Genomic DNA, 15,049 nt, shown 5'->3' on the forward strand with positions numbered 1-15,049 from the left:
TTATATTTCATGAACTGTAGCAATTCAGATAATAAGTTTGTAGCCTAGATTATCTTTTTCAGTGTAATTTTCGCGTTTTAGAGTTTAGAAGTAACTACCAATAACCTAATTTATGTTTTCAGACGCGAAAAGCAAATGCACGTAAATGTGAGGTTCTCGCCCTGGGTTGATTGTGGTCTTCCTGGGTTGTGACGCCGTGCAGTTCTGTAGGCGGACACCGACATTTCAGAGTAACGTTTCTGTCCACGCACACAACTCAGAAGACCACGTTTGACGAATGCCCTGTAAAATGTACATAATTTTGTTGGAAGATATCACTTTGAACACCTAGGCGAATGTGTAAATGTGGATATTAAAGGGTCTCTTATATAAATTTCCTGAGAACAGGTGAACCGGATAAAAGTGACCCAGGATTGATTACGGTGGCAAGTGTCTGAAGTTAATGACAGGCTTTAGGGTTCCTTGATAGATGATTTGATAAGAAGCTGAATAATTATCGCTTGCTTAGGGGAAACTCGTGTAGTTGGTTTTCGGATTATTACGATTACACCTTCAACAGGTGAGATTGCAGGTTCTCACGGCGGCGAGTATGAAGACGACTGGTTTCTTGGTTGCTGTGCCGTGTAATTCGGTAGAAGTTTCCCGACATGTAAGAGGTGCTTGCTGCTTCCATCAATAGGGCAGTTGCCCTGAACATTCCAAAAGACAGTCATCTTCACAATTTCAAAAGTTTGCAATCTGGTCAAACCTATTACAAGAGGCAAGGTCAGGTGATGACGTAGACTGGGCATTATAATGTGCATAGTTAAACAAATGTCGGTGAAGGGTCCACATAATTTCTAAAAGGAGCATATATTGCACGTGGGTGAAACTTATATTGATTTGCTCCGATTAACATCGTGCATACATTCCTTAAACGCATAACTTAGTGAACTGCTGTGATACTTGGGAATGCGTTCTTATTTGCAATTGTCTTACATGTTTAGTAATACAGTGGGTGAGATTACGTTACTGTTACCAAGAAACGAAATAAAAGAACAAGTAATTTTTAAAGACATTTAAGTTTTACACATTTTAGTATGGGGACGACACCTTTCAATCAAGGAACATGAAAATATTAATACATGCGGGCTGGCTGCATTTCGTGTAGGTCTCGCCCCAATCCAGTGAGGAGTTTTCGGCAGCTCTGACCAGATGAAAATTATGCTAATGTAATTTCGATCTCATTTGGCTCCTGTTGTGTGTGTTGACTTTGTGTTCCGGAGAAAAATGGTAAGTGCAGAATGCATAATACTGGCCCTTATCCTTGCCAGAGGCCAGGATTATAAAATACCATACGTAAAGAAAGGAAGTTATCATCATCATGATCATTTCTCTTCTGTTCCGTCCAAGTCATCTTGGGTTTGTCTAACCAGAAAGTATCGTGAACCTACTTCATGTAGCCGTAGCTTCCAAATTTCATGTTTATTGTTGTTTCAGTGCATCTGTTTCTGTTTTTTTTGACAGTAGTCTATGATTTTATAGACCAGCTAATTAATTGTGAGTAATTATAAAATATTGCTTTATTATTTGATATAGTAATTTGTAGTTTAGCCCATACTTACGATGTTTGTGTGCGAGAGAAACACGAACGACGTCGATAAAATCAGTGTAGACTGTAATGACTCTGTATAATCTGCAATTGGTTTACTGGCGTTATAGCCCACTATGAACCTTGGTCTTTAAACCTTAACCTTTCTCGACCTTTGCGAGGGATCCTCGGGCGACTTGGGGTGGGGGGGGGGGGTGTCGGCCCGTCTCGAGGTCTCAGTCTACACAGTACTGAACAGAAAAATGTAGGCACACGTCAGTGGGATTCGAACCAACGATCTGACTATTCGAGTGGTAAAACCCACGCCTTAGACGGCCATTGTGATCTGTTAGCGGCTTCATAGCCTACGCGTAGTAATCTAAACATTATCTGAGCCCTGCATTTGCTCTAACATTGCAAATTAGGCCTATTAAAGTTCCGGAGAAGGACGATCTTCGCGCCGTTAGATGATGAGCTGAGGATGTTTCAGGGTAGGTCAAGAGAAGTTTTAATTAAGCAATTCGTTTCCTCTTTTATTTCCACGGCTCTTCCTGTTTTTTGTCAGTGTTCCGGACCCTCATCAACTTGTGTCTATGACGGTCTGGCGAGCGAATGAGCGAGAGAGTACGTGGTTGAGCTTTAGCCAACTAGCTTGCTCATATCCGTTCCCAAATTGATGCATCCGGGCAAGCCGTTGTAGCAACACATTCTGCTTATACCATGATGCTGTAACATTAGTAACTGGTTATGTGTGAAACGTGTCAGAATACACCGCGCCTTCATTAGACAATGCTGCATGTATGTCTTTAAAACAGCCATGATTTAGGGATGGTTAAATGCCGAAAGTTCATCACGTAATTTCGCAAGTGAGGCTCTTTGTAGGATATAATAAATCTGATATAATCGCATCATAATACATATGACATTTTACGTGTTTTCAGTGTCCCATGTTGAGTCTCGACCAAGGTCTCGTCTTGTAAAGTTGTGTATGGGTTGTCATTCTTCTAGAAGAATGAATTGGCAGTAGGCCTACTTCGAGATTAGAAACCATGTGTGTGAAATACAACTAGCATTAATTCCTTTTCTTTGTTAGCAATGTTGCAGGTCTGCACCGTAAATTTCGAATCGTGTCTGTCTGAAATTACCATTACGTACGTTCATCAGATCTGTTATGTTACAGAACCTGGTATTCAAAGTAAACACGAATAGTTCGCTAGAGTATAAATATTTTGTACTTTATATGATGTATTCGATCGGGCCTGCTCATTAGAATGTTACCAACAACGTCCGCATTATTAGCGTTTTGACAGGCTGTATGCATCCTGCACAAAGTCTTTGTCTTAAGTTAATACTTATTGTGATGCAAGGTTTTTGTGTTTCTAGCTGAGTTGCTACGCTGCTGTGATAACGTGACGGGAGAAGATCGGTATAATTTGAATTCTGCTTTGTGAGAGGAACGGAAAACTTGCACATGTGCACATACATCACGGGCCTAAATTTTTGCATTGAATTTTAGATAAAGTTTAAATTATTTATAGTTTATTTAACGACGCTGTTTCAGTAGCGCCGAGTGAGAGGATGATAGTTTATAATGGAGTCGGAAAGGATGTGGGAGGAAGCGGTCGTGGCTTAATTTAAGGTACTACTCCACCAGTTGATTGGAGGTACTGGGTAAAACCACGAAAAAACAGCCAGGATAGCCGGTCTCCATGCTGAGATTTGAGATCGGGACCTTTCGAATACAGAGTAGGAGTGTTAACCGCTCAACCACGACGGTAGTAGGTTCTGAAAGAAAGCTGTTGAAATAATCAGCCCGAAATCAATCCCGAGACAGTAAACGTTTAAGCAGAAGTCTAAAACGATAAAGTTTTTAACGGCCTTAAAAAATCAACACGACATGCTTGTAGCTCTGTAGGTTGTGTTAATCTCAAAATTGAGACCAGTTTCACATAGGTGTAATGTTGAAGATGGTCAGATGTTAGGTGCAAGGTACATAAACTGCAAATTTTTCCTGTTGCAAATATTTTTGGAACAGCCCTCTTTATATGAATTAATGGAAAGCATCGTACGTACTTTCCATCCTGTTTTATTCTGGCAACGAGCCCACACTCAAGAATATCTTGTCTCCTCACGTCACTGTCTGACAGGAGAAGTGTGGAACAAATTACATGAGGTGGTGGGCCGTACACCTTGCGTAAATATTACTCTCTACGACTTACCGTTTGATGGTGCCAGCAAAAATGAATGGAAACTATGGTCGTCATCTTACATTTCACAGCAACTTCTGTTTTTCTTCCCTTTTCCGTCTGCCCTCGTCACTGTTATCCTGTTATTCATTCACTTCCTCTTTGTGCTTGTCTGCGTTTCTCGTCTTCGTATAGAAGATGATTCTGAGTTCTGTTGCGGAAGGATATGTGTGAAGGGTGTTGTTTGTGGTACTGCGCTGACATTAGCTTGAATGTGCTACGGAAACAAGCGGATTTCTCTGTTTTTCGGATGTAGAATCAAACTGGCTCTCCGAATACGAAGCAGGAATTGCGGTCTGTGTATGACCACGACACAAATTTGTACTCACGTTTCCAAACACAAAGCCCGAGCGCCGATAGCTACGCTGTTTAGGTTTCACAGTCCTTATATTTCTACTAATTTTTGCCTTTGTTAAATTTGATATTTTGATCTGTTCTTATAAGCCTGAGATCAGGTAGATCGAAATGTATCAAACCATTGCTGCGTTTTGTTGTTTTTCTTCGTAAGACGAGCGGTTTTTACAATAATTGAACTTTATAGATGTATATATTTGTTAAACGCGGTGCACCTTTGAAGCCCTGTTTTCGCAGTAAGAGCTAAACATTGAATGTTCCCCCTTTAACCGATGACAAATTCGCAAGCAAACTAAGTAAATTGGCTTCATTTTTCGATGTATTTCTGATATCTCTAGTGAATGTGCATAGTGTTAAGAGAGTTCTTTGACTGCTGTTGGATTTTGAATTTGCTGTAATAATAGTAGAGACTTGGAATACCGGATATTGCAGCCGAGATTATATCGGTTGAATATAGTTATATCCAACGATGATATTTCGGTACACAAGTTTTTTAGTGTCTGATGATATGGGAAAATGATCGTGAGTGGTGAGTAGGATTTGGAAGGAGGTGGCCTCCGTTTGTTTTAGGACAGTTTCCTGTCTTGTAATACGCTTTGAGACAATAAGGAAGCAACGATAAATCTCGCGATAGCAGCACCTCCGGAATACAATTAAGATAAATTCTGTTTGTTCGAAGAAGGTAATTTCATTATTCTTTTTGTAGGCAACCTTAGGCAAGTAACGTTGTGTACGTTCAACGATATCTCCCGTATGGCGTTTGTAGTTACTAGTGCTTCTGTGTTACATAATGTCATAACCAATCTTCGCGAATTAATAGATTTACATTTGTAAATAATGTCGTTATAAACTGTCTTTAAACAAGAAATGTCCCATATCAGGGAGTATTTTATAAGTAAGTGGTCACGATTGAGATAAACTAAGTGTCTGTGTGTGTTGGTATTTATGTTAATTTCTGATGAACGTAGTACGATTGATTTCATGTTGTTCCTGCAGTTGTGTTTGTACCAGCACTACATTCTAACCCGCGTTACCTCGCTGTGGGTGAAAAGACTACCGATTCACGATGTAGGAAAACCAAAGGAAATATTTTCTTCTTAGAAGTAATTTTATGTGCTATAAACTCTTAGAGAAATATTTTAATATTTTTCTAATGTTAAACATTGGATATTAAATTCAATTCATTTATTTAAGTGCTTGACCACAGCCAAAAAGGCCAATAACAGCCAAGCACTAACTAGAGTACAGGATAAAATATAATAAATAATTAAATTCATTTCAAAATAATAAAAATAAACATTTAAAATACAAAAACAAACAAATGAAACTAAATATATAAATGTACCATATTAGTAATAATAATTCAATTCATTTATTGAATAATAATAGTTCAATTCCTTTGTTGCGTTGTTGAGTGTTTGCCAACAGCATATTATTTATAATAAAAAATATCAAACTCTGGAAAATATTTATTTTCCCGGCAGCCATCTTAATTCAATGAAACCCACGTGTTCAGTTTATCATGGCTAAAATAACGACGATGTCTGTTGTATGTAATCAGAAATATAGGAAGGTTGAAACAATTGGATATGGTTTTCTTCTGGGTTGTTGCGTCGTGTAGTGTGCTCCATTAAAACGACTGACTGAACATGAAAATAAAATTATGCATTACCAGAAATCGTTTGCAGATAGCATCACTGTTACTGTGTTTTTGTCGACCCAGGTGCCGAAGTCGCCTCGTCTTTCCCTCCTAGCAGCGGCACAGTTATCGTCCCGTCGCCTCGTCAACAACACCAGACGCCGTCCTTGCCGTTGCATATTCCTCCGCCCGCCGCCGCCACAGGTAAGCGTCTATGTCGAATCATTCCGCTGAGGTTGGAACTGCCGTGTACGCGGCACAGCGATGATATATTCCGCCCGAATTTAAATTATTATATTAAATTTGTATGTCTTTTGAGACGTGGGGAAAAGAAGAAGAAAGAAAATTAATACGTTATCTAAAGCTGTCAAGGCGAATTGAATTAATAAAATCCTCTCGGGCTATTAGCTGTGTCATATGGATAAAACTCGCTGACTTTTCAGGGACCTTCTCTGTCTCCATCATCAGGACCACTGATGTCGAAGTATAGCAGTACAGTTTCTCATGGCATGTTTACAATTTCATTAAATTCATGGCAGTACATCATAAATTAGGCGGTACAAATACCATTTCTCTCAAACTTCCTATCATGGAGTTTGGTTTTACTCACAGCAAATAATTAATTTTTCACCGTTTTGTAAGGCTACGGTTAAGTAGAACGCACCTGGATTACGTAGGAGTAAGACTTCGGGAACGTGAAAAAAGTCAAACGAAGCCGTATCAGTCCGAATTTTTCAACGATATTGTTAACAGATCTGAGCTAATTTCTTCTCTAAATTTTACACGCTGCTGAAAACTTAAAATGTACTTCATTGATTTAAATGGAAACAGGAAAAGTGTTGCTGAGTTGTGGTGCATAATCCTGTGGACACAGTGCGGAGTATAAGTAAATTCTGTCCAATTCCTTTATTAGAGTGTTTGCCAACAGCAAAGAGCTTATGACAGGCAAACACTAATACACAAGTACAACAAAAAATACAAATTAAATACAAAAACAAATAAACCACCAATGTAAACACTAATATAAATGTAAAACACTAAGGAAAGTACTAAAACAATACTAAAATAAAAGCAGTAATCAAATTAAAACAAATAACCAAGCTACAATAATGTACGGAGAGGAGGGTTTTGTGAGAAGCGCCTTATGCCTGTCTAGCAGGTATCTCCATTCCATTTCTTCCCCTTGGTAAAGCAGGAAAGTAGGTAGATAGCCCCTGCCTGTTCGCAGCAAGGTTGCATGGTTTCCGTATTATCGATTCTTACTTTACTTGACTTCAGTGGGGGAGGGAATGGCTGGTCCGTTCGTTGGCTTGGGTCAGGAGCCTCCACGAATTGGCGGCTGGGATGTCCGGGGGTAAATAATGAAGGGCAGCGTCAGGATCCAGCCACATGGATGCATGTACCTCAAGGAATAGAACAGCCCTCGTACGTGAAAGATTCCGATGGACTGTGTTTTAAAGATGTTTTTTATATTTTGATCGACACTTTTCTACGACGAATTATTCACGAGACAGAGTGTGGCGGCACCTGTAAAGTCGAATCCACGCTACGTCCTTATAATTTTATTATTTTCTGCTCACGGTAGAGTACCAATTACAGGCAATAGCTATTTGGTACAGAACATAGGCTTGTGGATGTGTCCCGATATTAGAAAAACATTTGTTAATGCCGTCTGTATTTGACGGTAACTACAGCTGTTAGCAAGTGTGCAGCATCGTGAACAACGGCAAATCAAGAATTAGGACGTTTTGCCAACTGATGAACCCTTGGAGGGTTGCGTGAGAATCGCAGTAGCAGAAATTGGACCTGATATAGAAAAGTATTCACACAAAAGTAGAGTGAAACAGTGAAATATCGTACTCACTTTTGTTAAAGAAAATGCAGTATTATGCGAGTCAATTTTGATTAGTTGGCTAAATTTGGTAGGACTCTTCAACAGATTGCTATGGCTTTTCAACATACTGCCCTAATGTATAACCTTGTTGATGATAACTATGAATTTCACCCTTGGTCTGTAAAGGCTGATAACTCCTGATGTATGACGTCTTTTCACTACTTTACTACCAAGAACACAAAAAGAGGTATAGAGGATTGAATCACTCAACTTTTTAGTTTGGTTCCCACAGCACTGTCTGTTATTATTGGTGTTACTTTAAACTAGCTTTGCCATTCGTGGTACCATTAGAAGCAGTGCTTTGTGCGTACAACACGGCTTTAATTGGAGATCGTATCTCATCGAAAACCTGTCCAGTGATTTTTGCAGGGCCCTCTGTGATGTTTAAGGTGTATTGAATTCATACGTGATTCAGAAGCGTTTCATCGAATTCCTGAAGGCCTCATTTAAGTTCATGAGTCATTCCAATTCCATGGCCTCTGATAGTTGGAAGTTTCAATTAGTGTTTCAGTTTTTTGGGACAATCTTCTTTTCCATGCTTCATGGTTCACTCCGTTAGTCTTCTGTTGTTCTGGTTACGTCATATATGATCCTTCCTGACCATCGCTTTACTTCATGAATATGTACTGAACAAGTCCCAACTTTCGAAGAGAGAAACATAGTAAGTATTTTGTTACGTCATTTCCTTTATTATTAATTTGGGAGAAAATGGTAAGGATCGATAATCTTTTCGTCCTCCCCAAAAGCCAGCACTAAAAGACAGCGGTGCTCATAACGTAGCTAAATATTCAGACCTGGAATTGATATGGTAGTTTAACGTTAAGAGTGTGGACCTTTGGGTTCTTGGCCGGCCATATCCAGTACAGGATTCTCCACATGGTTTGGATTCCACTTTAAATTCTAGGTCCCCTCAGCTCACTGTCGACTTCATCTTTATTATCATACTGTCGCCAAAGATCAAGGTGAAAATTCCTCCTCTCTGTGTAAGGTCAAGTTTAAAGCGTGGATTCGTATATTATCCTTGTTTGACGTCCACAAGCACTCTTTGTATAAATCATAACGGAATGTAATTTTCATGCGCAAAATGCAGTAAATTTTTCTACATTCATTTGAACGTGTAAAACAAAACGGTAAACTCTGTCAGCCATGTATACTGTTTCAGTACTAATCGTATATTCGAATTTTTCTCTTCCTATAAACATTTAAAATAATTGAATTTTCTTCTCGCATTCTTTGTTTTCCACCATCGAGAACCTACACACCTTCTTATGGAATGACATTTGAACTCTGTCGTTGTTATTGGGACGTTTATTGTGCACTTTATAACTTTTCCATATTTGATTCACGCGGAATGAATTTTCCGTACGAAAATCCGTCCTTGGTTACTAAATGGTAACTATATTTTTCATGGTAATAGCACGTCTTTCATTACAATCCGCTGAAACCTTTATTATTAAAAATAATGTGACTGGCTGAAGGCGTATACAGTGCAAGGTAGAGATTGATTCAACAATATGATTTTGTGAGGGGGGTGGGGGGTATTTGAGGACACATGCGATTAACTGACTGCTTTTATGGTTGTAATTGTAGTATTTTGTCTCCTCTGTTAAACATGGGACTGAAGAAGTAAGGAACGATGAAGTTCGGTTGGTGGCGCTAGATTCGTTGTATAAGTTCCTGATATTTATAAGATTTGAAGTTTTCACAGCGGCGAGTATGAAGATTTCTGTCTTCTGGATTGTTGCGCTGTGTAGTCTGGTCGGTGTTTACCATCGTCCTGATGACGGAGGCAGTATGACCTCTGAAACGTTGGTAAACATCGACCAGACTACACAGCGCAACAACCCAGAAGACAGAAATCTTCCTGATATTTCTCTGTCTCTTGACTCATCTGTAATCACGTATAACTAACTAACTAACTAACTAACTAGATGGCTTACGGAACCCGAAGGCTTATCATCGTCAGTCTCTGTAGTCACGTATACGTATCTTATTTCCGATGCCGTTACTTTATTATTAGCTTGTGTGACTATCACTCTATCCGTCCAATCGCAATCTATTTTCAGTGCACTTATTTGTACGAAACTGTTTCCATGCAGTATTTCGAGAAACCAGGAAAACATTAATATTTGTACTGTTGGAACGCGTCCTAGTGGAATTTTGTACATTCTTTGCAAAGCGTGTAACTTAGACGAACAATGAGGGGCTGTGTCCGGTTGTTCTTTCTGCGAAACTTCTGGTCTGATTTCCATGGATTTTTTTTTAAATTATTGAGTCGAGGTACTGTAACATGGGACCTTGTAGGTCAAATATAAACCTTACGGATGAAGTCTGAAGCTTTGTGATGACGGTGAATTATAATGTGTAAAATTAAATGGGATTTGAGGTTTTCACGGCGGTAAATCATCGCCTTGATGATGGATGCAGCAAGGACCTCTGAAACGTTGGTAAACTTCTGCCAGACTAGACGATGCTACAACCCAGAAGACAGCCATACCAACTTCCTTACTGGCATCTGATAAAATTCTGTTCTTTTCTTTGTGATAGGTCTATTTATGCTTTCATCCGATAAATTGGAATCACCAATATTTTACAGAATCTTTGGTGACCTATTCAATTCCAATCTTTTTTTTTCTCGAACCTTCCTCGTGGGGTATTGGAAATCAAAGTTGAAAAGCTGTAGTGATGAAATATTTCCTTGTTTCAGACCAATGGGAAATGCATCAAACAGATGTTTAGATACACGGATTTTACTATTTGTTTCGTTTAAACACATTTTAATTTGTCTGTTTTCATTGGTGCACTGAATTCAATGACAGTGTTGTACGTTACTTCTCTCCTAACTAGATTATGGTTTTCCTGGGAAACGGTAAATACGATGTGCTGTAACATTCTATTTGTTTTTTCTCTACTGCCAAACGAGCACGGAATATCTGATCGGTAGTTAATTCATTGCTTCGAAGTCCACCCTGATGATCACCAGTAACTTATATATATGAAGGTACATAGAGAGAACAATGTTTTGCTGGATTTTTTTACGTAGTTGGAAATAATGATATTCAGATTTGTCGAGCTTTTTTAATGGACACATTTACAGACGTTTGAGCTACCCTCACTAATCTTCCTTGTTACGAATAGAATTGCATGTGGTAAATTTATGGATTTCAGAACATAGGTTAATGTGTTACCTCCTGCTTGGATCAGTACTGCTAGAATTTTATCAACTTCTGGCGAATTTTGACAACTTTTCAATAGCTTTCTGACACCTACATACCTTGGCTCAGGTGTTAAAGGCCGCACTTTATCTATTTGAGTCTGCCTGTTTTTAAATGTTGTGGTAACCTGCACGCAGATCACCATCCTGGCCTCATTCACAAATAAAGTAAGGACGTAATTGTGTCGTGTTCGTACTTTGTACAAAAAGATGTGCACTGGCGAAAGTGCTAGTTCTTCGTCCCGGTTTCCTTAAAGTAAACTGTACTATATTAAGACCCGTTATTTGCACTGACAGCCTTATAAGTACACGTGTTTGTTGTTTGTTGACTGGAGAAGCTAGGAATATAGGAAACGTTGTGACTTCACATTATTTTAAGTATCACCGTGATGATGTTACTGATTTCTTTGTGAATTCAGCGTTCTTCAAACAACGGAATAGTATTGGGCATTGATCGCGTGATGTGTTAAAAAAACTGGTTACTATATTCGGTAACCAGACCAGATACAAAGAAACGGAGAAGTCTGTCAGAATGTTTTCTTAGTTAATTAAATGTGAATCGTGTCTGGAAGCCTCAAACATTATAGTACCGTGCGTGGTCTGTAGAAGCTTGAGACTGTCATGATTTTGAGATACCTGATGACGTTGTGTAACATTTATGTACGTTCTGTGGGTTACTCCGGTTAACTGAGTGATCGCACGTTAATGGTTAATGCCACTCGCCACACACGACCATGTTGGCGACTTGCTGTTCGGTAAAACCCTCCATCTGCTAGTTAGAAATATTCTCTCCCGTTGCTGCATTTGTGAACATTGGTAAAGCTCGAAATTTTACATGAATAGAGGGTACAGGCCAACAGGATACGTGTTGATTTAAAAGATCAGTTACAATGATTATCTATCTGTGTAATAGTTTGGTATGAATGCTAGTGCGCCATGGTGCCACCTTTGCTTTGTCGCGTTGTACATTATATAAAAATGATAATGTGCGTGACTATCAGAGACATTTATTTCATCTACGGTAGTTTGAGCGTTACAGAACTAAATTGGTTAATGCATTCCCAAGTGTTGAGTACATAAGTCACAACTTCATTTTAATTTTGTATATTTTATGACTACTGCTGCAACATCAGCAGAGGACTAGTAATTAAAATTCCGTCATACATTTTTTTTCCACAAATTCTTATTATATTTACTTTGTCTGTTCAACCATACTGTTTGTTTGCAGAAATCCTTATCTTTCGGGGGTATAAGATTTATGAGTTTCCAGCGTTAAAATTCTCATCCGTTCCTTCTTAAAACTCCCGTTTTCTTCCCCGCCAAACGTTGATTCCAGCCGATAAAATGAAACCAGGCTCGTGAGCGTCGCGACGGCTGTTTTAGGCCGATGTTGGTCGATTCCGGCCGAGCAGTTGCGAACACTGTTGCCAACTGTTCTCGTATTTCCCAAGACACGTTTGCCCTAAACGTTGCTTATTATTTATGGTTTATTAAAATCAGGTTGTATTGCATCGAACGATGGGATGTTGAATTAGTTGGAAATGATGTGGTAGGAAACGGTCATGGTCCAATTTAAGGAGATATTCTGGTATGTAACTGGGATGCTGAAGAAAACCACGATAAACCTCAGTCAGGATAGCTTGTCTCCGGACCGAGATTTGAACCCAAGACGAACCAATACAAAACAGGAATGCTAATCACTTGATCGCAACGTTCTGTCCAAAAACCTGAATGTTATTTTGGTACTGGTTTAGCAACAAATTAGATCTGAGGATGACTTAACGATTACATTGGCTAGATGAGAAGGAAGTAAGTCTTGTTATTTTTAAGGCCCTAAGTATTCATTATAAATTGTGGAAAACCGCATTAAAACTCAGCTAAGGTATCCGAGTACCGGGCCGAAATTCGAAAGTGGATCTCCCGAACTTGTTTCTGCTGAGTTAACTTGGTGCAAGTGTGTTATTAAAGTAGTTGTATTAATATTGGAAAATGGCTACTAACAGCATTTTTACACTCAAATTTAACCATTTATAACTCTTTTCTATGTCGTCTTTGTGATAAAATGTTCTGCTTCTAACGTAAGTTATGAATTTTTAAAACATGGAAGTGCCTGTGGCTAAGACAGAATCACTGTTTCCGACCGACGCCGTGCACGCGTTGTGAGATCTTAGATGTAATCTTGCGTGCTACCGACTTCGGCACTATTTTTACGCTCCGTCCACTTTAATTCCCTGTAGAGAATGGGTATGAAGCTGGCGTGGGTTTCGCGATATTCTGGATTGGATGTTAAAGGTCATGTCTGCAATGTGTCCCGTAAGAAATCTCTTTCCTAATTAGTGAGTATGGCATGTAGCCTTAGGTACAAAATTGTCTTATTTCTTGTTGCTATGGAAAACTACGTGCCTGTGATCGTCATGAGGTGTGACGCAACTTAAATTTGAAAGCACTGTGTCCTGTGTAGTTTTTAAGAGGCCATCTTGCATCAGTTAGGCAGAAATAAAGTCATATAAAATAATAATATATTTTAATAATTTATGAACAAAGGCTGGAGATTAGGTTGTATTAATCCGTCGCGTTCCATCGAGCAGTGAGAAGCAGACGGGTCCTGACGACTTTGTAGCTAGATGCAGTTGGTATTTCCCCCTGTTCTTTACGATTATGGGGGACTCGGGAAGGTGGCGCCAACGCGGATGGTTGATTTCAGCAAACCGTTTGGTGCAGGAGGGGCATAGTGCATTCACATCAACGCTGTACAAACTAGCAGTCTCGTGTTACCGCTGCATCCATTGCATTAACATCATAAGTCTTGCTTTTCCTCCTTCAGAATTTTTCGAGTTCACCAGAATAAAACGGGCCAGGGTCACTAGTATTATATTTTATTAAATATATTTATTTTAGAATCATGCGTGTCGTATGCAAAACAAGTGATATAGTATTTAATTGAGTGATCGTTTGTGAACGATTCGATTCGATTGTTTTCTTGGTGTTTTGGAAATTATCATCTTTACTCCATCTGATTAGTTTGTCCTTTATTATGCACAATTCTCGGTTTATTAACGTCTCGGCGTAGAAGCACGTGTAGATATTCTGCCAGCATTGAGATTGACAGTACACGGAAATATAAAGCAAAAATCAATTGAACAGTGTAATAAGTAGTATGTAATCGCGGAATTCTAGCAGTGTCTGCTGGAATACACGCGTGGAAGTCGATCATTATTGGGACCAAAGGTTGCCGGGTACGAATACGCGTGATGAATTTTGTAATCAGATCTGTGCTGCGCACGGTTGAGAGCTGGGGAGTCGCCTTTACGAATATCGACGCTACCTCGATCTTGACTTCTTGTTACTTTGTATGAAATGCTTAGTGTACCTGAGGGGCATAAGTAAATAAGTGCATCGGAGCTATCGGGTGTGTTGAATAATTACAAATTCTAGCACGTGTGACTGAAGGAATAACGCAATTACACTTTGGCGGTAGATAGACGGATAGTGGTTACACCTCGTTCAATACTCCTGGATGTTAGTTAACTGAGTGAAGAACGAAGGATAGGTTGTGTCAGAACAGGAGAGAGTAAGTGCCTTCGGGCTTTCCGTCATTTTAGCTTGAGCTCGGGGGTTGTTCGCATGTCAAGTTATATCACTGCGTTCAACACGGTGTAGTCATAAGATACTAGGTTTTTCTCGTAGTGTTTGTGGTTTCATTCCTTGGCAGACATTCGGGTGAAGAAGCATGACGTCTGTTGTCTTCTCTCTGCTGTAGGCCTACACACCGCCTTCGTCGTGGCAAACTACCAAGCATGCATGTAGTAGGTCACAGGACAGTCGCGTGTAGTATAGGTTCGGCGTTCTGCAGTAGTGTACTCGATGCGTGTGTAATGAGTTGTGGTGGGAGTAAGCCAGACGGACGAGTGGCCACTGGAAACAGTCGAGTTGAAATCGTTGCTTCGGAAAACGTCTTCTAGTGTTTGGTGGCAGACTCGATATGTTTCGTTTCGCATCCGAGTGACCGGTTTCTTAACAAACGATAGCGTATTATAAAGTTTAAAGTGAAGTGTGAATTAAGTTTAGGCAAGAACTTAGGGAAAATTGTTGGTCATTTCATGAACAAGAAGGATTTGTGAAAGAGTTGTGT

General features: G+C 39.5%; 1 protein-coding gene across 9 annotated transcripts in view; it reads left to right on the plus strand.

Moving 5' to 3' along the window:
- LOC110827866 (phosphatase and actin regulator 2) overlaps positions 1–15,049 on the plus strand; it is a 254,537-nt gene that overhangs the window by 172,431 nt on the left and 67,057 nt on the right. For 8 of the 9 annotated variants that reach the window (XM_087351051.1, XM_087351052.1, XM_087351054.1 and 5 more), the window contains one exon: positions 5,894–6,013. The exons of the other annotated variant lie outside the window; for it this stretch is intronic. In XM_087351051.1, the coding sequence (XP_087207177.1) occupies positions 5,894–6,013 (120 nt within the window). The remainder of the gene's footprint in view (positions 1–5,893; positions 6,014–15,049) is intronic. 9 annotated transcript variants of the gene reach the window in all.

This window comes from Zootermopsis nevadensis, unplaced genomic scaffold, assembly GCF_977971745.1.
Source record: "Zootermopsis nevadensis isolate Lab colony 2312 unplaced genomic scaffold, Znev_1.0 Znev_ptg000018l, whole genome shotgun sequence".
NCBI lineage: Eukaryota > Metazoa > Arthropoda > Insecta > Blattodea > Termopsidae > Zootermopsis > Zootermopsis nevadensis.